The sequence below is a fragment of the Nicotiana tabacum genome, chromosome 4 (assembly GCF_000715075.1).
Source record: "Nicotiana tabacum cultivar K326 chromosome 4, ASM71507v2, whole genome shotgun sequence".
Classification (NCBI taxonomy): domain Eukaryota; kingdom Viridiplantae; phylum Streptophyta; class Magnoliopsida; order Solanales; family Solanaceae; genus Nicotiana; species Nicotiana tabacum.
Window position 1 is genome coordinate 77,325,099 of NC_134083.1, and position 22,380 is coordinate 77,347,478.

General features: G+C 35.7%; 1 protein-coding gene and 1 long non-coding RNA gene across 2 annotated transcripts; one reads left to right on the forward strand and one right to left on the reverse strand.

Annotated features, from left to right (window-relative positions):
- Positions 1 to 874: 874 nt before the first annotated feature.
- Positions 875 to 22,095, forward strand: LOC107785246 (uncharacterized). Its single transcript, XR_001647834.2, has 4 exons — positions 875 to 1,068; positions 6,741 to 6,828; positions 13,713 to 14,240; positions 15,296 to 22,095. It is a non-coding gene; the product is annotated as an uncharacterized LOC107785246 (long non-coding RNA).
- Positions 6,844 to 10,228, reverse strand: LOC142180330 (F-box/kelch-repeat protein At3g23880-like). Its single transcript, XM_075252048.1, has one exon. The coding sequence runs from the start codon at positions 9,052 to 9,054 to the stop codon at positions 7,765 to 7,767; it is 1,290 nt and encodes a 429-aa protein (XP_075108149.1). The 5' UTR covers positions 9,055 to 10,228; the 3' UTR covers positions 6,844 to 7,764.
- Positions 22,096 to 22,380: the final 285 nt, after the last annotated feature.

The window sequence follows — 22,380 nt, forward strand, 5'->3', positions numbered from 1 at the left end:
AAATGTATAATGAATGTATACCACATAGATTTTTTAATGTTAGAACTCATTTTATCCCTGCCCATCTCAGCCCAACTAACTTTCATATAGGTCATACCGACCCGCCCATTTCTTTAGTACGGGTCATACTGACCTTCCCATTTTATTAGCACAATATCATCAGTCTAACACACTCATTTGACCCCTAAATTCCAATTTTATCTCTTCAACCATAATCCTCCGCTTCTCATCATATCTCGTGCTCGCTATACGTCAGCTTGGTTCTATTTTTCTTGTACAATAATTTCTATATGCTTTTTATGAATTTGTACTCCCTCGGAGCGATAATCCGTTGGATTTTATTAACCAAAGAGATTAAAAGTAAGACAAAAGTGATCAATATATTTTTATGCTTGTTCCTGAAATATAAAGCAGTCCATTTACTTTTGAATAACTTTTTTTGTTCAAAAGGGCTTATGGTTTATCGGCAAATGTCTTAATATGATATACGTTTTTTAATTTTTAAGTACGTATCTCAACAAAATAAATTTTTTATCTTATGGTAGTCTGCTCCCGTCCTTGAAAACCTTTTGTTATTGAGTTAGCCATACACGATGGCATATTTCTATCATTCGCATAGCATTATCAAATGATTCTACGGCCCCGTTTATCCATAATTTTTTTTTTTTTTCAATTTTATTTTCCAAAAATACGTTTATCCATAAAATTCTGCTAGTCTTTAAAATTTTTTTAAAAATGAGTTTTCAAGATATCATTTTTTCCCCAACTCACAAAAATATAATATTTTTTGAAATAAAATACATGTCCAACTACTATTGCAAATTACAAATAACATTTTTAAACTTAGCTTCAAATACAAAAAATTACAATTTTTATGTCCAAAGTCCTACTAGGATAAAAATCTGCCGTGCCCTTGTTACCCGCAGCTTCCTAAAACAGGGAAGGCGATGAACAGCTGCAGCGTTCCCCTGTTCTCCAAAAATGGTCTCACCACTCCTCAAATCATTGTCGCTCTTCTCAGAAATTCTCCCTTTCCGGACTTGTCCAATTTATATCATTGAATCATTGGTACGCACTTTGCTTCTAAATTTGTTGATTCTCGTAGCCTTCAACATCGTTACATGTTTGATTCCAAAATTGAAAAAGTAGATCTGCTTTAGTTGCTAATTACTTTCCCTAATTTATATTTGTCCAGTTGTGTGAATGTTCAAAGGTTTTCTTTCATCAAGTAAGGTAATATTTTATAATAAAAAAATGGCACAAAACAGGTGCAATTAACTGAGAATGGCACAAAAAGCAAAAGCTCAGTTCCTTTTCTGCACAATGAACTGAGAAAATCTATCAAGCTGTCTAGCTCTGATTATGTGAATTTTTAAAGGCTAATAAAACAGAAAAAGGAAAGCTTTTTTTAAAGGTTTTAATATATTTGCTTGTGCTAATTTTGATTTGGTGCCCTTTTTGTTGGGTGCGTCTTTGAAAACAAAAACAACTCTGCTTCAATCCCAAACAGATTGGGGTTGGCTATATGAATCCTCATTTTTCCATTTAAGCTCAATTCATATTATCGTAACACCGTCAGTATATGTATTATGAAGATTCATCATGAATTGACTAGTTTTAAGATTCTCTAATTTTTGTCTACTTGATTGTATACGAGGTTTAGTCCCATCATATCCATAAAACTTAACTTCTACAGAAGAGGAAAGTACTGTAGAGCAGGGTTCCTTGAGAGTGAGAATCAACCAAAACTTCCAAGTAAAACAAGTCTTAACCCATAATTTGCTCTTCTCTATCAGCTCGCAAGATAAATCTGATATAGTGATAACCATCACGTAAATGATACTGATTACAACCAAAGCATTTGTTGTATGTTGCCAGTGACGGCTTGCTTCTTTCTTATACCAGACGCAGAAACTCATATCTTTGGATATGTGTGTGATTTAATATTAATAAATAATATATGAAAATAATATGAGGTATCAAGGTTAGTCCTGTAGGTGCGTACATGCAATTTTAGAGGTTTTTGTGCTTTCTTTGATATGTAATGTAAACTTTTAGGAGTTTCATTGTTATAGCAAATGTACGAGTTGTAATAAACAAATAACGAAATTAACACTCAAATAAAGGATATTGATTTTGTACAATTTGTAGTTATGTTTTCTAGCACTGGCTTAGTGCAAGCATTTATAAAATCTTTGATTACTTATCTAAAAAAAGGAAAAAAGAAAGGATATTGACTACAGCCAGTGCAACATCTCTATCATCATTTCATCAGAGATCAGCGGGCACACTTTCTCCTTATGCACCATAACAAACTCAATATCCCCATATCCTCCAAACAAGAGTAATATCCTATAATCAAGTTATGGCTTCTAGCTGATATCAGATCCATATTGGCAGAAAAGGAATTTGGTCAGCATTTAGCCTTCTCTTGGCGTCCTATGAGGATAACGCAAGGGAACTGATAGTACCAGAAGAAAGCGAACCAAGTGATAAGGAAATAGTTTGAACTTTGTAAGTTAGAATGCAATACAAAGAGTGGGAAATGTTGTGTGCAAGGATTGAACATGTAAGCAAAGGTCACTTTTGCACCCCCTTAACCGCTGGGCCAACACTTCAGCAATGTCAACTACAATAGGTTTTTGCACATTTCTTGAAAACAAGTGAACCCATTTAGGGGTATTTGTCTTCTAAAATAACTTATTTATTTATAGGAAAAAGGACACCTCAGGAGTATGACACGGGTGTGGGTCTCATGGGGGTAATTATAATACCCTAAAAATTAGCAAAATACTTCACGAACTCATAGTGGATACTAACACACTTCATTTGACTAGACACGAGGTTTAAAAAGATAGGAAGACTTTTGTGACATAAGTTAAATGTATATAGATGCCTTGTCATTTCTATAAGAGTATTTTATTAAAGGTAAAATAGGAAAGTTAGAAGTATATAGTTTCCAAAATATAGATGTGCCAATCTTCTTGGAACGGGCTAAAAAGAAAAAAGATTCATATAAAATGGAACAACGGGAGTAATACGTATCTGTGAACGAGTCCATGTAACGTCAATCCAAGTGCAAATAGCTCCCCAGCAACCACACACCGGAGACTGTGATTGATAGTTTAACAAACCCTTTCATATTTTACGCGTCAATGCCCTTGGCAAATTCGGCTGAACAAATCTCATGTCAATAAGCAAGGAATACCATGGCATTAGAATATTGTGTTTCAAATATTCCCAGAGGCAAAGTAGTACTAAAAGTAACATGTCTCTATTTGATAAAGTGAAATTTTTTAGGCAGAGAACTGAATAATAACGTCGGATTTCAAACGCAATAGTTCTGTAAATTTATACAAGCATATCCATAGTTTAAAATTGGTTATAGGGGTATATGTTATATGAAAGAGACTCTATTTTTATATTGAGAATGTCCATTTGCCTAGAAAACAAATGAAGAAAAGTCTATTTTGGTATTTAGAACTTAAATTTACGATCTTCTGGAAGAATTTCTTAATAAGTATCTAGTTCCATGATGATACAAACACAACCTCTTAAGTGGTAATTTATTATCTTAAAGGCAAAACAATGATAATCTTATCATTTAAACCCTTAATAACTGTTCAATATGTCCTTAGAACATAAGCCCTGTTATTTCTATTATTTTCGCTCGTTATTAGCTGATTCATTGTGCTATTTATTCCACGATGGTCGTATGAATTGGAATGTGAGACTATGCATGGTTCATCTAATTTGTCATAGGTTGTAAAATAGTGAATCCAAAATCAATAATAAAAAGTGAAGTCAATATCATCTACGACAATACTAGTGAGCTGAAAACGTATAAGACGAATCACACGACATTGTTGCTTAGCTAGAGCGCCGCACTTATTCATCACAGGTCTCCTATATCTTCATTAACGACTAACACTCTGTTTGGATTATTGTTACCCATCATTTTATAATGTATCGTATTGTATTGTATCGTTTTATGAATACAATGTTTGGTTAGATTGTATTGTTTGCTGTTGTTAATAACATTTTGCTATTTGGTTTGACTGTATCGTACTGTACCTGATATGTTTACTAAAATACCCTCAATTGTTTAAATATTTAATTTATCAAGAATTACGCATAAAAATAATTTAAGAAACCCCTTTCTACTAATTTATCACCAATTATGTCTTATATATAAATTAAGCAATTAAATTCATGCAAATTTTATTGAAATTAGTGGAACAAGTTAATAATATTAAAAACAATAATAAGTACACTTTGCACACTTGAAAACAACCAATATTATACAACTAATTGGAGATAAAGTAATTAGAAGTGGAATTAAAATCAAAGTAGAAGAAAGAATGAAACAAAAGGAAGGCAAAACCTATACATAACGTTGGAGTTGGAAGCGGCAGAAGGAAAAAAGAGAGACGAAACGTAGGTTATAGGTTGGAGTTAAAATAAAAAAAATAAAGGGTAAAATAGAATTATAAGGTAATAAGTTAGGGCATAATTGGAAAGAAAAATAGAAAACAATCCCACCATACCAAATCGGTTGTTTCAAAAAATGGGACTTTTCATTGTTTCGGAACAATAGATTTAACAATACAATACAATCAATTTTAATTAAACAATCAAAACAAACATTGTTTAGGGATAACAATATAATACGATACAATGGGTAGCAACCATCCAAACAAGCTGTAAGTTTTTATTTCTAATCTAACATTCATTTAAAGATTAAGGATCAGTGGTACTGGATTCATTAGCTTGAACGAAAATAATATATAGGCTTCAAAAAATCATGAGCACTTGTATGCAAAGCATATAACATCTATAAAACATATCTAGGTTATGGTTAAAGCCTAAAGCAAGCATGGATACCTGTTTACTTAATTAAAAAAAACAAGGTAATCTTCGACAATTGGTGGGATACCTGTTTGCTTAATCAAAAAATAATAATTCTGCAAGTCCAATAAAACTTGGTAATCTTCGACAATTGGCGAGGACATACACATAAATTTTATGGTTTCCAGTTTGATTCATTCTCTCTCTCTCTCTCTCTCTCTCTCTCTCTCTCTCTCTCTCTTCCTGTTTTCTTTTCCTTTTCCTTTTTAGTATTCCCCCCTCTGTTCTTTCCTCTTGCTTTAGCACAGCAGCTTCCCATTGTAGACCTTGCAAACTAAGTGATTTGTCGCCCGTAGGTAATTGAGGCAACTGGTGCTAACTACTGTTCTGTTCAGTTCTACTTTTGTCGGTGCTTGTCATTTATAAAAAGGGCAGCGCGGTGCACTAAGCTCCCACTATGCGCAGGGTTCGGGGAAGGGCCGGACCACAAGGGTCTATCATACGGAGTCTTACCCTGCATTTCTACAAGAGGCTGTTTCCACAGCTCGAACCCATGACCTCCTAGTCACATGGCAACAACTTTACCAGTTACGCCAAGGCTCCCCTTCGGTGCTTGTCATTTATATGAGCATAAATTGCACTTCACCAGTAAACATCTATCTCTACATTTTACAAGAAGTTGATGTACTTTTTTTTGGGTAAGTAGCAACAAGAGCAGCAGTAGCAGTACGGGGGATTGGTTCTGGTTTAGCAGAAGAGCAGGCAGAAGGTTGTGGAAGCCTAATGTCATTAATCTTTGTTCAATTTTGTTAACTGCATTAGTAAATGTCAAAATTGGCCGATTTGTCAAAAAAGTAAATGTTACGTGGAGATCATAATAGCATGTAGACTCAAAGCCGTAACGAGGTTATATTTCGTGCACTAAAACTATTCTTCCACTACTACACTCAGAATGGGGATTGATGCTGGTTTAGCAGAAGAGGAGGAAGAAGGTGGTGGAAGCCACTAGATTCATTAATTTTTGTTCAATGTAGCTAATTGCATTAGTAAATGTCAAAATTGGCCCATGTGTCAAAATATTAAAGGTTATGTCTGAACATAATAACATGGAGATTCAAAGTCGTAATGAGGTTATCTTTCAAGGACTAAAACTGCAGTTTACCCCTTCAAAGAAGCCTCCACTTAAGTGCATTTCAGATTTGCTCCTATTTCCTATTCATAGATCTTAGATTAAGATGTTATTAGGAAAGGAAACTTAATCATTTAATTCCTTACTGAAAATAGATCTGTAGTAGTTCTCAGATGAGGGATTCTTCTGTTACAGCCCTTAGGAGAGCTAATCAGGATATCTTTTCATTGCTAAACTCTTATGGATACCTGGGATTAGGAGAGCTAATCAGGATATCTTTTCATTGCTAAACTCTTATGGATACCTCGGATTCGTAAGATATTTCAGATAAGATAACCTTATTCCAAACACTCAACCTCATTTGTAGTGGTCAGTTTTGAGGCAATCTAATATATTGTCTTCTTGCATTATATAGCCTAGCAGAATCAGTCTGTTGCTAGATCTTGAACTGAATCTAATTCATGATGACAATTTTGTGATAGGCGTACCCAAACTAATGGAAGACTTATCTACTTTGGAAACAAAGTATAACTATTTCCTTTTCTCTACTACTTCTACTAGAATAGTAGTAGAACTCATTTAATTGAAAAGGGGATGATGCTTGAGAATTTTCTGCAGCAAAGCAAAACTATTTCCTTTTCTCAAAGTTCGATTGCTCAAATTCACGAAGAAGGCAATTGAACTTCAAGTTTCTTATAGTGCGTAACTCATGTACCCGTTTCCCAGTGATTATAATCGATTTTAAGAATGTTCTATCTTGCAGATGCTGAAGCTACAAAGTGAGTGCCCATGGTCTAGATTTTCTTTCCCAAATAAAAATCCCTTATGCTGCTGCAGTTATTTACTGATCTGTAAGTAATTATTGCAAATTTCTATTTTTGTGGCTGATATACATATAGTAGTCTGTAATCTTTGACTTTCTAAATTGTGAATCATTGTATTTGTTAAATTTGGATAATTACTGTCCTTATTGGCATTAACTTAGTGAGTTTTGCTAATGCAAGTATATTTTGACCTCGTATTATCTATATGCCCACAGCAAAAAACAAGCTGACTGCTGATGAAGCATGAATTTCTGTTGTTGGTTTTATCATTTGATCATAGCATAAAATTGATACTTTTGGTTTGGTTTATGGGAATTGCTTTTATTTTTTCGTTTTGGTTTATGGTGACACCTCTACCACTTGTGTACTTGAGTATTAAAGAGATACACAATGAAGCTAATAATCTGCTGCCATGTTCTATTGCAGCAGATATTGGAATTAAGAATGAAGCTTAAGAAGATTAAAGTTGAAAGCACAGGAATTTGGTAGTGGGTTTATCTCATCTTTAATTGAGAAGTTTATGAGTAATCAACAAAGATTTTCAGTAATGATTAACTAAGAATTTTGATTACTTTAGTGAGCCATTTTTGTTAGTGGTGCGATTCATGTCTTCTTATTCATCTGTCAACTGTTAACCTTTCAAAATAGTTTTATGTCACCGAAATATCTCAAAGCTAAAAGGTCATGGGTTTACGGCTTTCCCCACCTCAAGTAAAATGCATTGACTAAGATTTTTGATTCTGAACATTCATGTTGATGTGGTCAATGACCAAACATACAACAACGAATGGAGGAGCAGTCAAATTGATTAAAGTTGTAAAAACAAGCATAACACCTGAGATGACCAAACAATACATAGCTTATGATAAATGAAATTGGGATGGACTGAAATAAAGCAGATAATTATGCCAACGTTGGCCTGAAATTTATAACATTTCTTTACTATTTAATATGGGGGCAAACTCATATATTTCTGGCTCCAAGAACAGCAATGACATCCTGATGCTTAAGAAAATGCACCAGCAACTCCTTCCTTTTAGGCTCCATTTTATCAGCATTATTTTCTTCATCTTCATTGTCATCCGTCCCATCAGATGATAAATAAAGTGGAGGCAGTAACTCCCCTTTATCTAGCAAAGCAAGGCTCTCTTTGTAAGTGCCAAAATAAAAAGAGTACCTAGTGCCAAGAATATCGAGGTGCAGCTTTTCTTGTGTCTCAGGATTATATGAAGTTAGCATCCCTGATATCTCTGTCAACAGTATTTCAGTATCATTATGAAAACCCAGTATCATGCCAAACCGCTGGTGGTCGAGTTGCTGGTGGTTGAGTGCAACATTATATTCCATGCTCCATGACTCAGTGTCTCCATACTGTTTCATTACCCAAATGGAACAACTGCTGCTCCAAATACGTGTATTGTACTGATACACAACAAGTGATTTCCTACATTCCGCAGCAGTCAGATTCGTAGGTGGTTCATTAACCAAAATTTCTGGTAATGATATTTCCTGAAAAATCTCATCATTTAGATCAAACACCATTATCAAGTTCTCCACCCTTCTTTCCTCCCCAGTTATCTTGTATGCAGTCCAGTGGACTTTCCCACAAACAACAGCTTGTGTCCAAAAGTACTCTATAACACCATTGTCTGGAATAAAACCATCAAATTCCTTCCAAATTCCTGAACTAAGTGCATATACCTCAACTTTAGGTGGTACCAAGTACCCACCATCACCACGAGCATAGGCCATCCTCACGACCTTGTAATCTCTCGTTTTAATTGCATAGCCAAACCCACAAACAAGCATATAGTTGCCTAAGTTTTCAAGAGAAGACATTGGGAGGGTGATAGATCTGCCTATCATTGGGTTCCAAAGCACCAAAAGATTTTCAGATACAAATAAATCATCTGACAAACAGAGGACGCCATTGCATAGGCCCACGATCCTATAATAATATCGCACTATGCCATTAAAAGGGGCTCCTATTTTGAATTCAGTTTCAATACCGGCTAATACATCAATGAGTCGAATAGAGTATATTTCCTTTCTTTGAGTTAGTGAGAAGTATCTGATGATTTTACCTGCTGGCGGTTTTTGGAGAATGTTACAGTAGGTGTGCAGCGATATGAATTCAGAGCTTGAGATTAGTGAGTTCCACGATCGCGATATGCACCTAAATCGGAGTAGAGATTTGGGTGAGAGCCTTGAGAAGATTGGAACCATTAATTCTTCAGGGATATAGTCTGACATTTTTCTTGGGGTATGAAATTGAAGATCTTGTTATTTTTTCCCTCACTTTTCTATTGTTTGAGAAGAAAGGTTGGGTGGGGGAGGGGTAGTTCTTGAAAGAGAGACTGCTCGCTGGTGAGAGCAGGTTTTTGAAGTTGATTGCTAGTGAAGAGAGCTTCAAAAGCAAGTTGATGGCAAGAAGACAAGAGAAAGCACTATTTATACAAGGTAAATAGAGCAAAGACAAGAAGTTGTACCAGAAAAGTAGATGCTGGCTAATCCAGAAAGGGAAGCTGTTTAATTACTTGCTCAAAATCTTTTCTCACATTTGGAAGGTAGGAAATGAAGAAAGCAGAAATTCTTTTTGAGCTAGCTTATTTGAAGCAGGGTAGTAATTGCGGTTCAAACTCTTATTGAGTTTCTTAGAAGAAAACAATAGTCCAATTAATCACTTGCCTAATATCATTTATCTGTTAGTTGACCTTTGACAATCATAATAAACTAAATATATACTTTTATCACTTATGGTAATTGGGTTTTTCTATAAGTTGGTAAGTAGCTGATATAGTGATACTTGCTTACATCGGTAAGATATTACATACCAAATTTGGACTTTTAGGGAGGAAATTTATTTAGTTGTTAATAGTAGGAATGATGGAATTTCATAAAAAAATAAAGGAAGTGAATTTGAACTGTTCTTTTTCTTTGGAATTTTCTTTGGCTTGCTTACATTGTAGTTAAGGAATAAATTTACGTTGTTGTAATATACATAAAAGGTCCAAATACACCCCTAATATTTGTGATTTGTTCTATATATGCTCTCCATTTACTTTCGGCTCATAGGAACCCCTGTGTTATCTTTTATCTCAAATATGCTTCTCTTACTAATAGGTTTCCATCATCCTACTATTGGACCTTTTCAACTGTTTAGGGATATATTTTGACATTTTCAATAGTCCGGGGGCATGTTTCATATTGTTGTAGAGGGTGTATATTAACCAATTTGATAGTTTTGCGATAAACTTGGATATGATGTTTGTCTACATAGGCAACTGTCAAAGCCAAGCTGGGTAGTTGTTCGCGGGAGGGGAAAATATGAGACGAAATTAAAGGTATGGATCAAAAGGTAAATGAAGGGAAATTGAATACTTTGATTTGAACTTTCTCCCTTCATTAGCTTAGCGCGCACATATTTTTTCTCCCCGCGCATCTTTTATCTCAAGCATGCCCCTCTTACTAATAGGTTTCTACCGCATAAAAATCGGTCACCTTTTCAACTGTTTAGGGATATATTTTAATATTTTCAGTTGTTTAGGGGCATGCTTCATATTGTTGTAGAGGGTATATATTAACCAATTTGATAACTTTGCGATAAACATGGATTTGATGTTTGTCTACATGGGCAATTCTCAAAGCCAAGCTGGGTAGTTGTTAGCGGGAGGGGAAAATATGAGACGAAATTAAACCCTAAGGGACCAACGATATTTTTTATGGTTATTAAACTTAAATTGGATCTTGTTCATGTTTAGTGAATAATAAAATTATATACTTTTACTATATTTTTGACAAAATTACCTCTTCCCTAACAGTATATGAAGCTTAGTTTCTCGGATTAAACAAAAATATCTAACATGATACGTACATGCTTAAACACAAGAACAACTTTTATTCTTGCCTGCTAGTTTCAACTCAACGAACTCATGCATACACTTCTCAGACGAAGGACAATCTCTCAAATACACTTGTTGATGCTGTTGACACGTTTGTCTTTTCTTCGCTGAATCCTCTTAATGAAATTTTTCATGTTGCGCTAAGTTACTTATGGATGTATGCATGTTGTCCGTGAACACTTTGGAGTGAACACCCATCCGAACAAGTAGGGTCAATAGTTCAACATTTAGGCCATAACATTTAGCAACAAAAAAATATTTAACCTAACAAGTTATAGATAGCAGATTGACACATCCAATGAACCAACCAGTACGGCAGACAATTACTTTCTTATTCTAGGATTGGAAGATCCTCTACCTATTAGCGTACCCGTACCGGCAGTTAGACTAGCACTCTCTCCCCAATCAATCGCAGTAACTGACGGTAAGAGAGTTGACTGTCTACTATCTATGTCATGCCTTTGTCTCACTAGTTGATTTACATGAATTTTTGTGTAGAAAAAACGAAAGGAGATAATGTTAATATTTGAAACCGCATGAAAGGCAAACATTGCTAGCCTTAACCTCAAACAAGGGCTTTTTAGTTAGCCTATAAAAGAGTATATATTATCAAGTCTATCCAACTATGACTGTAAGGTGGAAAGGACAACTTGTCTGCAAGGAACTATTGACATAGGTTTTTACAATGTTGTTAAAAGTGTGCCTTTCCCTGAAGTTCGGTGCAACACTACTTAGATGTTTTGCCTCCTTACTATGGTTTAGTGACCCACTCAAACGAGGGCTTTTTAGTTAGCCTATAAAAGAGTATATATTATCAAGTCTATCCAACTATGACTGTAAGGTGGAAAGGACAACTTGTCTGCAAGGAACTATTGACATAGGTTTTTACAATGTTGTTAAAAGTGTGCCTTTCCCTGAAGTTCGGTGCAACACTACTTAGATGTTTTGCCTCCTTACTATGGTTTAGTGACCCAGACCTCACATGTGGGATTACACTGAGTTTATTGTTGTTGTTGTTGTTGTTACTATGGTTTAGTGAAGGCACCTAGGGGCGAATCTAGGATTTAATCTCTATGAGTTCAACCTTTAAGGTTTATAGTATTGAACTCATTATATTATTGAAGCTACGGGTTCATATCTACTATTTATTACAATTTTGATGAATTTTTACGCATAAATTTATACACAATATGGAAAGTACTAGGTTCAATTGAACCCGGTAATGAAGAGTTGCACCCGCCCCTGAAGGCACCATAAAGATCTCAATGTGAACAATCTCTATTTTTAAAAGGACAACACTAAATAACAAAAATAGATGACAAAAGTACTTTACGGATAAACATACTAGTGGTCAACAATAGGAATTAGAAATTTATTGAAAGAAAATTAGTCACAACTCTGAATTAAAGTCTTGCATATAGATCAAGTTAGAATGATTTTTGAACTCGAATGACATGGTTTTTACTTCATACATCCTATTTAATTTTAGTTTTGAGTTCTTTGGTACAAATAAGTATTGTTTCATTTATAGTTATCCTTTTTCATAACATATTGAGTATATATATATATTTTTTAATTTTTTTCTTGATCTTTGTCTTTCTTCATTAAGCTACACTTTAATTGTGTTTTGCGCTTAAAACCCCTGTAATCACTTATTACTCTTCTACGGCTTTGCTTGTGGTAATAATGGACTTATCTAATGCCTCGTGAAATTGAGTTATATAGTTTGAGTACCGGTTTGTAGAAACAATGAGTGTAAGAGATATCCATGATATACTGGTTGATAATACTCCCTCCTTTCCATTTTATTTGGCGGGTTCATAGTATAATGGTCAAATTACTTAATATTCTAAGTGAATTCAAACATAGATTCTTCAAATTTTTTGAAATAAAATTTACATATTTGAAAATTTCATAAAAACAGTATGAGTTACAATAGTAAATAATTTAAGATATTTTAGAAAATCGAGTTCAAAGAAGAACCTCTTTGACTCGTCACATGGTAATAGTACCCCATAAAATGGAATAGAGGGACTGGTAGTTAGATGAGGCTATTAATTGGATTGTGTGTTATGGTAATAGTGATGGGTTTTTAAATAAGCTATTGGCTCATAATTTAAGAAACTTCTAGTGAATTGATGGTTCCTGTATGAGCTAGTGCATGAATCTCTTTTTGGACTCGTCTGTTTATGAGAGGATTGGGTTGCTGTGTTTTGGTACAGGAGTCATGATTTTGGTAATCTCAATGTTTTACTGTTTGGGTACTGAACTGCTTTTGGAAAATGGAGTGTGCGACTGAGAATTTTTGTGGATTTGAAGCATGATATTTCAAATGCTATTGGGATCAGAAGAAATGGGTAGTGTCTGTTGAAGTAGCATATCAGGAATCTTGATTTTGTATGATCGAGCACATAAATTTAGGATAGCAATATCGATGATGGGAGAAATAATTCTTCTTGAGCAACTATGTTGAGAGTCTACTGTCCTTTGATGGAAGCAATGAGAGTCTAACACAGCTGTTATGATGAGGATATTGTCTTACCGCCTCAATTGGCGTTGACACTAAAGTTCGAGCTGTTGAAGTGCTGGTTTTCTGAGTATTCTTTTTGCAAAAAGCAGTTTCCTTAGTTAGCGTCTGTGTTCTAACTTCGTACCTCCATATGTTTATGACTAGTTATAAAGCTGAAGATTTTAAGGTTTTTGCGTTGAAGAAACTTATGCAGGATACTTGTGTGTACTCTAGGCGTGTGTTGGACAATAGAATTTTTGAAGGCAACAAGAGAAACATTCTTTGTCTTAAGTTTAAGGTTTTACCTTTTGCTTTTTGGTGCAAACTAGTACGGGGTATAGATGCCATGTTAGACATGATGGGGGAATTGTAGAACTTGTAATTTCTTTTTTGATGCACTAGCTTAGTGTTTATTCATCTTTAATAATATACCTTATCATTTAGCAAAACATTGGTGTGTATTGAGTATTAACTAACTTATATTGTCCTGAATAACATAGGTTGGGAAATCAGCTGCTTGACAGGGCTTTAGACAAACTGGAACAGGAAATTTGCAGAGGGGGAGGGAGGGATAGAATCTGATGGAATAAGAATTACAGGGGTAAGTTTTACTGGTAAAGGTTGCCAATGTGTTTTGGCAAACATGAAATATTGTATACTCCCGGCCATGGAAAAGGATATGGAAAATTAAAGCTCCAAAGTAATTTCTCTCCGCTGGATACTGATGTGTGAAGCTTTCTTAACGCAAGACAACTTGTTGAAGAGAGGATTTAAACTTTTGAATAGATGCTTTCTATGCAAAACATTTGCTGCTACACTGTGTGGTAGCCAGAGATATATGGAGCATGGTCTTAAACATTTGTGGAATTCAAGGGGTTAATTCCAAACAGTCCTAAGGATGCTTTGGTAAGCTGGTGGCTATGGAAAGTGGAGAAAGGAAAGGAAAAAGATACGGCAGGTAGTACCAAGCTGTATTTCTAGACACGGAGAAAGAAATGCAAGATGAAGATGCCTTGAAGAGACCTCTGGTACGATCCCTGCACTAAAAGCAAAATGCCTCTTGAACCTTTTTTGTTGGTGTAAGCAGAGGGATGTGACTGATGTAAATCTATTTTTGGACTTCATTGGCACCTTGAGTTTTGCATAGGGGTCATTAACGCTTTCCTAACTATGCATCTTCTGGATGTCAGTATTAATAAAAGTTTCTTTACTTCATCCAAAAAAAAAAGGCTTATGTCATCCTTGTCGTCTTTTGGCGTAAGTGATAAAATGCTAGATGCAATCAGTACCATGATGAAGTTCACTTTGTGTTTCTGAATTTAATACTGGCTTCACCACCTTAATGATCCCAAACTGGTTTGCAAATTACTAGTAAGTCCACTTAGGGGTCTTTTGGTTGGGCTTTTAGGAGATATATTCTCCTCATAAAAATTAATATTAGTTTATACGATGTTTGATTGGGATTTGAAGATATTTAATATCCTGCATGACAATCATTGCATTACTAATTCCTGCATTACAATCTCGGCATCACTAATCCCTACATAACTTATTTCTAAACCAAACAGCCATTTAATTGTGCTACAAGTTGCCTGTCCTTTCCTCATTCAGTAACTACTTGGACTGCTGCTAGGATGTTTGCATTGTACAAGTGGCTAACAGTTTTCTTTGCACAGTTACGTGCTATGATGATGAATCCTTCTAAAAAAAAAAAGTGCTATGATGATGAATTAATTCAGAGAAATTTATTTATAATATATGAGTTCTTTCTTCGTTTTAATGATTGGTGCCCAACTAACTTTTGTCTTGTCGAGTCCACAGAGGGGAGGCCTAGAATGAAGAAGGTTTTTGTTTACTGAATCCTTACATTGAAGTTTAGTTATGTCGTCTATAATCAGGTTTCAGTGTGGAGATTTTTGGCTAATACTTAACTATGAACTTGAAGTTCTTTTGTCCTTTGCATTTACTTATTCTTGTGTGTAAATTTATAGTTGTCTGTCTAGTAATTGCTTTTCTCTGTGTTTTTAAATTTATTTCAGTTCAAAAATTGACATCTTTTCTTTATTAATATGCTCTCTTACAGTATTGGACTTGAAGCCTATAGATTTGGAGATAGGTCGCGAGATTGAATAGCTCTCTATGTGCATTTCTTTGCCATTATGGCAGGCGGGTTTACTTTCCCTTCCTTTCCATTTTCACTTTCCAACCCTTCCCTTCGATAACTACTATGACCCCCCCCCCCTCCCACCTCCTTTGTTGTATCTCAACCGTGGATACCACCAAAATAACCTGATTTAACCTCTATGAATCTAGATGAGACAACAACCCAACCTTTTTAAAAAAACAAAAAACTAATTACCCCCTTTTCCTGCACTGTTGGGTCAAGAAACGCGGATACAGTGTTCTGTACCAAAGAGTTGCAGATGGAGAAAGATTCAGGTGACGAACTTAACGATGATAACACCATACCATTATCCCTGGAAGACAAGAACAGACTGTACCTCCCTTGGAAATTTTCAGTTATTATCAAATTATTCGGAAAACGAATGAGCCACCAATATCTTAAATCAAAATTGAAAGATCTGTGGAAGGTTTCAGAAGAGTTATTGTTAATCGATTCAAGATTTGACTACTTCATAGTCAAATTTCTCAAGGAAGAAAGTATGCAAAAAGCACTTCACAACGGGCCTTGGTTTATCAATGGTTTCTTTCTGTCAATTAAAAAGTGGCATCCAAATTTTGTTGCCTCTGAGGCAGAAGTCACCTCCTTGACTATTTGGGTCCGTTTACCAGAACTCCCTACTGAGTTCTATGACACAATTATCTTATCTAAGATTGGAAGCAAGTTGGGTCGTCTTCTTAAAATTGATACTTGTACATCTGCAACTTTAAGGGGCAGATATGCTCGTATTTGTGTTGAGGTCCCAATTGGAATACCAGTCAAAACACACATCACTATCGGAAGGCACAAACATAATCTTTTCTATGAAGGAGCAGATATTTTATGTAAAACATGTGGCAGATTAGGGCATATTCATCTTAATTGTGCCTATAAGACAACAACTTCACCAACGGAGATCGAGTAGGAACGAAGCACTAAACCTCAACATGGTAGGGGGAACCCAAACCCCACCACTTATTTACAACGAGGATGACACCTGACAAACTGTTGTTTTCCCCCGACGAAGAAATAGAAGTAGCTCTAAAGCGACGGCTCCCGGTCTCCCACTACCGGTGAGAAAAGAAACGGAACAAGGTATAAATGTTAAATTATATCATGCCACCACTGGTAAGTATCTTGATTCAAAAACTTTTAGTTACAAAGAAAAATCTAATTCTAACTCTTCTTCAAAATCTGTCTCATATGCTCACCTTAATTTGACTGCCGTTGACAATCATGAAAATGGTCTGACTAAGCCGCTAGCAAGCGACAGTGAAGCCGCTAATCAGGGGCAACTTAACTTAGAGTTAATAAAACCCAAGCTACAATCTAACCTAACTCCTTTAATGGCCCCTACTCCCAATCAGTCAATTGGTTTTGATAAAATAGAGAGCGCCCAGACCGCTAACATTCACATTTCTAAAAACAATTCTGGCAATGCTCACAATGATAGCCTTGCATCAACTATTATTGGAGACAAAATCATGGACGAAAATTCTTCTTCTGATGTTTCAAACTTGGTCCATACTGGGAAGCAACATATAGATGTTCACCAAAGTGAACGTCTAGGTAAATTAACCACTCCCACTGTAATTTCTTTACCTAATATGTTCGAAGCTCAACCTGAGACACAAATTCTCACCCCTGAAATAACTATAGACATTCCCGTACACACTTCACCCAGTTCTTCTATACTAATGAACCAAGAGGATTCCAATGAGAATGATATCAATTCCATAACCATAAAGAATTCTAATCTGACTTTTCAACTTGGTAAATCTACCAATAGTAGTGCTGATAAAAAACCCTTGATATCCTATCAAATTACACAACGACAATCCACAAGAAGAAGCCTCAAACCTAAGGCTTCAATTGTGGGGCAAACCCCTAGCCTTTCACACGAACACCCACTTCTCCACAATCTTGTGACCCACTCTCAATCTAACACAATAGAGAAACTAGATCAATCTACCAAACCTTCATCTATTGCAGATTCTCCAAGCAGTTCCACTGTCCCAACAAGTAATCTGGAACCATCTCACACTTTCTTCACTTTAAATCCACCAACTCTACATCAATTACTACCAACAGGAGCTCAACTAAGCGTACTAGTGCTGGCGTCCATGTCACAACCACCAACACTAGTAGTGACTCAAAAATGAGAGATAACATAGGAGTACAACTCACCGAACGCCTCACTTGCTGAGTTCAAAGCACTCAAATCTTCAGGGGGAACCAAGGAAAAAAGCATGTTTCCATCATGCAAATGAAACCATGTCGGGGCTTATTACTTGTGAGCCCTGTGAACCTAAACAATCCATTAGCCCCAATGAATAGCCACACTAACTTTGTCATATGGAACTGTAGAGGTTCCAATAATTCTGATTTTAGAAGAAATTTTGGATTTATGTTAGACTATCATAAGCCTTGCCTAGTTGCTCTCCTAGAGACCAAGATGGAGAATCACCAAACCCTTAGAGATGATTTCCTTTTCACGGATATGATTGAAGTGCCAGCTAATGGTCGCTCGGGTGGTATTGTGTTCCTTTGGTCTAGTAGACTTATCACTGTTGACAGAATCACCGTTACTAGCCAAGAAATTCATGCAATGGTTAAGGTATATTCCTCAACTCAACCCTGGCTCTTTTCTGTGATTTATGCTAGTAACTTATTTAATTGTCGCAAAATTCTGTGGGACAATCTTATAGCTCTTCGTGAAACTTATAATGGTCCTTGGCTTATTGGTGGTGATTTCAACGAGGTGCTCACTGCCAATGATAAATGGGGTGGTAGACATGTTAATAATAATAGAGCAGACATTTTTTGGTCATGTATAAACAACTGCAACTTATTTGATCTAGGTTTTAAGGGGAGCAAGTATACTTGGTCTAATAAACGAACTCGAAATGATTTGATTCTTGAAAGACTTGACAGATGATTCATTAATGATGATTGGCTTAATATTTTCCCAGACGCTCATGTTAGTCATCTACCTAAAACTTATTCTGATCACAACCCTTTATTTTTACATCTCCATGGTAATAACATTACTAGTATTAGCAAGCCCTTCAGATTTGAAACCATGTGGTGCTCACATCCTGATCTTGTTAATATTATTAATGACTCCTGGAATAGTAATCTTGACCTCCTACAAGCTACCTCTCTTTTTCAATATAACATTACCTGGTGGAACAAGAATGTTTTTGAAAATATTTTTACTAAAAATAAAGACTATTTTAGCTAGACTTACTGGTATACAAAATTCTGCCAAGTATGCCACTAGCTCATTCCTCCAAAATCTTGAAATCTCTCTTATAAAAGACTTCAATGATATCCTTAGGTTGGAAGAAGAGTTCTGGAAGCTGAAATCTCGTATAAACTGGATTACTGATGGAGATGCAAATGCTAAATTTTTTCACATCTCGACCATTAATCGAAGAAGAAGAAACTGTATTATCTCTTTTATAGATGATACTGGTAACTTGATTTATGACCAAGCTGATATAGATGCTCATATTTTCAATTACTTCAAAGCCTTGTATTCCACTATTCATCTTGACGCCGCTAATCACTACAATCATTATCCTTTTTTCATTCTCACAGATTCAGACAAAATACATTTAGGAAAAGACCTCTGTGACCATGAAATCTTAGAGGCTTTAAAATCTTTTAAGCCCTTCAAAGCACCTAGACCAGATGGTTTACACCCTTTTTTCTATAAGAAATACTGAAGAATTATGGGTCCCTCTGTCCTGTCACTCTGCCATAATATTTTCACCACTAGTACCATCCCTCCGGACCTAAACCGTACTTATTTGTGTCTCATCTCAAAATTCGAAAATGGCAATAATATAAAGAACATTAGACCCATTGGCCTTTGCAATACTGTCTATAAACTTGTCACAAAAGTTATTGTAAACCGTATTAAACCCCTTTTAGACAAGCTTATTGGTCCCTATCAAGCTAGTTTCCTGAAGAATAGAAGAGCGGCCGACTGTGCGATCATTGTTCAAGAAGTTGTGAACCACTACCAAAAGATGAAAGGTTCAAAAGCTAACATGATTCTTAAAGTCGACTTTGAAAAAGCTTTTGATCGATTGGAATGGTCTTTCATACATCGCACAGTCACTTTTTTCTAATTCCCTCCGAATTTTATTAAACTTATTATGTCTTGTATTACTTCCTCCACTATGTCTATCCTTATCAATGGAAGTAAAATTGAATTTTTTTTCCCTGGTAGAGACATCAGACAAGGAGACCCCATGTCTCCCCACATCTTTATACTCTACTTAGAAATGCTCTCTAAAAATATTTGTCATGAGGTGGATCTAGGTTATTGGAACCCTATCAAAATTAGTAGAACTGGTCCCCAGTTATCCCATCTTTTCTTTGCAGATGATCTAACCCTGATGGTCCGCGCGGACAACAAGAATTGTGACTCCATTTTGAGAACTATGAATTCTTTTTGTGCGTTATCGGGTCAAAAAATAAACCTTGATAAATCAAAAGTCCTTTTCTATGCAAATTGTGATCCCACCATCAGGAAAATTCTCTCTCATGCCCTCCAAGTTAAGCAAAGTTCCACTTTCGGTAGATACTTAGGTTTCCCATTTTCCACCAAAAACCAAAGTCAAGAGACTTCCAATTCGTCATTGATAACATGAATAAGAAGCTTACAGGTTGGAAGACTAGATTCCTTAATATGGCAGGTCGCACTACCCTTGCTACCTCTACTCTTAATAGTATTCCAAATCATATTATGCAATACCACAAACTCCCCAAAAATATCAATAGACTCATTGATCGAACCCAGCGTAATTTCATATGGGGATCTACTGCTGAAAAATCCAAGCTTCATCTTGTTAATTGGCATACCTTGACTGATATTAAGAATAATGGTGGACTAGGTATAGTCAGTGCTGAAAACAAGAATTTAACTTTCACACGAACCTTGCATGGCGACTTTTTAAAAACCCTCATTCCCTTTGGGCCCGAGTTCTCATTAATAAATATTGTTGCTCTCATAGAAACTTCCAGTCCCAAACTTAAACCCATCAATGTAGAACTGATTCAATTATCTGGAGCAACATTCTTAAGGGATGGTACTTTTGTAACCAAGGTATCCGTTGGATCATTGGAAATGGTAAAAGCATTAATTTTGGCATACCCAATGGTTACCCAATACTCCCACTCTTAGAGCTACTATAAAGGGTCCTTTAACTGCTACTGAACATGCTCTAAATATTGCAGACCTTAATGAAAATGGATCTTGGAACCTCAAAAACATCTCTTTTGACCTACCATCCCACTTACTTAACACTATTAATAATGTTCAACTACCATTATTCCCTGAACATGAAGATAGGCCAATTTGGAAACTAACAAACACCGACTGTTTCAGCTCAAAAACTGCTCGGATGCTTATCAAATCTAGCCACCCAAACACTCTTAACTTCTCTTGGATTTGGAAGCTGAAGACACCAAATAAAATAAAATTCTTCATTTGGTTATGTTATCATAATCGTTTACCAACCCGAGTCTACTTAAACTCAATAGGCATTAATATTGATAGACAATGTTCCACCTGCAGATCTTGTGAAGAAACCCTTGATCATATTTTCATTGACTGTGTGGTTGTTAAATCCTTTTGGCAAAGACTTGGTATTACTAGTATTCACATTCTTGGCAATCACCAACACTGATTGGACATTATTGCAAACCTCTCCCTCTTATATTACCAAATGCAATTTACACATGGAAATAATTATTTTCCTTTTGTCTTTGGCATATTTGGATCACTAGAAATAACAACCTCTACAATAACCTCACAAGATCTGCTTCGTTTGATCTGGTACATATGCAAGCTACAGAGTATGTTGCTCTAGCAAGAAATGACAGTAGTACCAAACCACCTCTAGCTCTCCATGTCAAATGACATCCTCCTAAACAAAATCACTTCAAACTCAATATTGATGGAGCATTTAAAGATGGAGCAGGAGGTTTTGGCGGAGTTTTCCGAAATAGTAAAGGGGATTTGGTGCTAGGCTACTAGATGCAGATTCCTCAATCTGATAATACATATAGCGAGCTCATATCACTTATACATGGTCTAAAATTAGCTTATGCTCATGACCTTCATCCCTGGAAGTCTATACAGACTGAACAGAGATTATTAACATGTTCACAACTAACTCCCCACAATATACATCTATCTTACATGATTGCAGGATACTAAGACAACGGCTAGGAGATCCGGAATTAAGACACTGTTTTCGGGAGCAAAACAAAGTGGATGACTTGCTAGCTAAGGAAGGACTGAAAATTGAAAAAATTGGTGGTCCTACTGTTTTAGTACTACCACCATCTACTATTTTGCCTAGTCTTATGTTGGATATTTCTGGAGCTACATATCGTAGATCTATCTCTAGTGATGTTTCTAATGTTTTGGCTAACCTTGGCAACTTTGATGCTCAGGTTGTACGAACAATATTTAAATTTATATATTAGCTTCTCTTTTGACAAAAAAAAAAAAAAAAGACAGGCGGATTTACAAGCTAGATTATGGGGCACGTGAATCCATGGTCTCTCCGCCAAACTGCTTATTCTATGTATGAATGTATTTTCTGGAATTGGTCCAACATTATTTGTTGGCACTCATGCTCCAAAAAGGCTAAATGGTGCACTTGGTTGAATACTGAGTTATTTATCCAAAAGTTTACTTATTCTTGTGTGTAAATTTATAGTTGGCTGTCTAGTAATTGTTTTTCTCTGTGTTTTTAAATTTATTTCAGTTCAAAAATTGACATCCTTTCTTTATTAATATGCTCTCTTACAGTATTGGACTTGAAGCCTATAGATTTGGAGATAGGTCGCGAGATTGAATAGCTCTCTATGCGCTCTCTATTGCCATTAGGGTTTAAGCAAGGTGTACTTTGACTCTTAACAAATTTTGATTCTAATAAATGGAATAACAAAATGTTGTGACATAGGTTAACAATAGATGCATC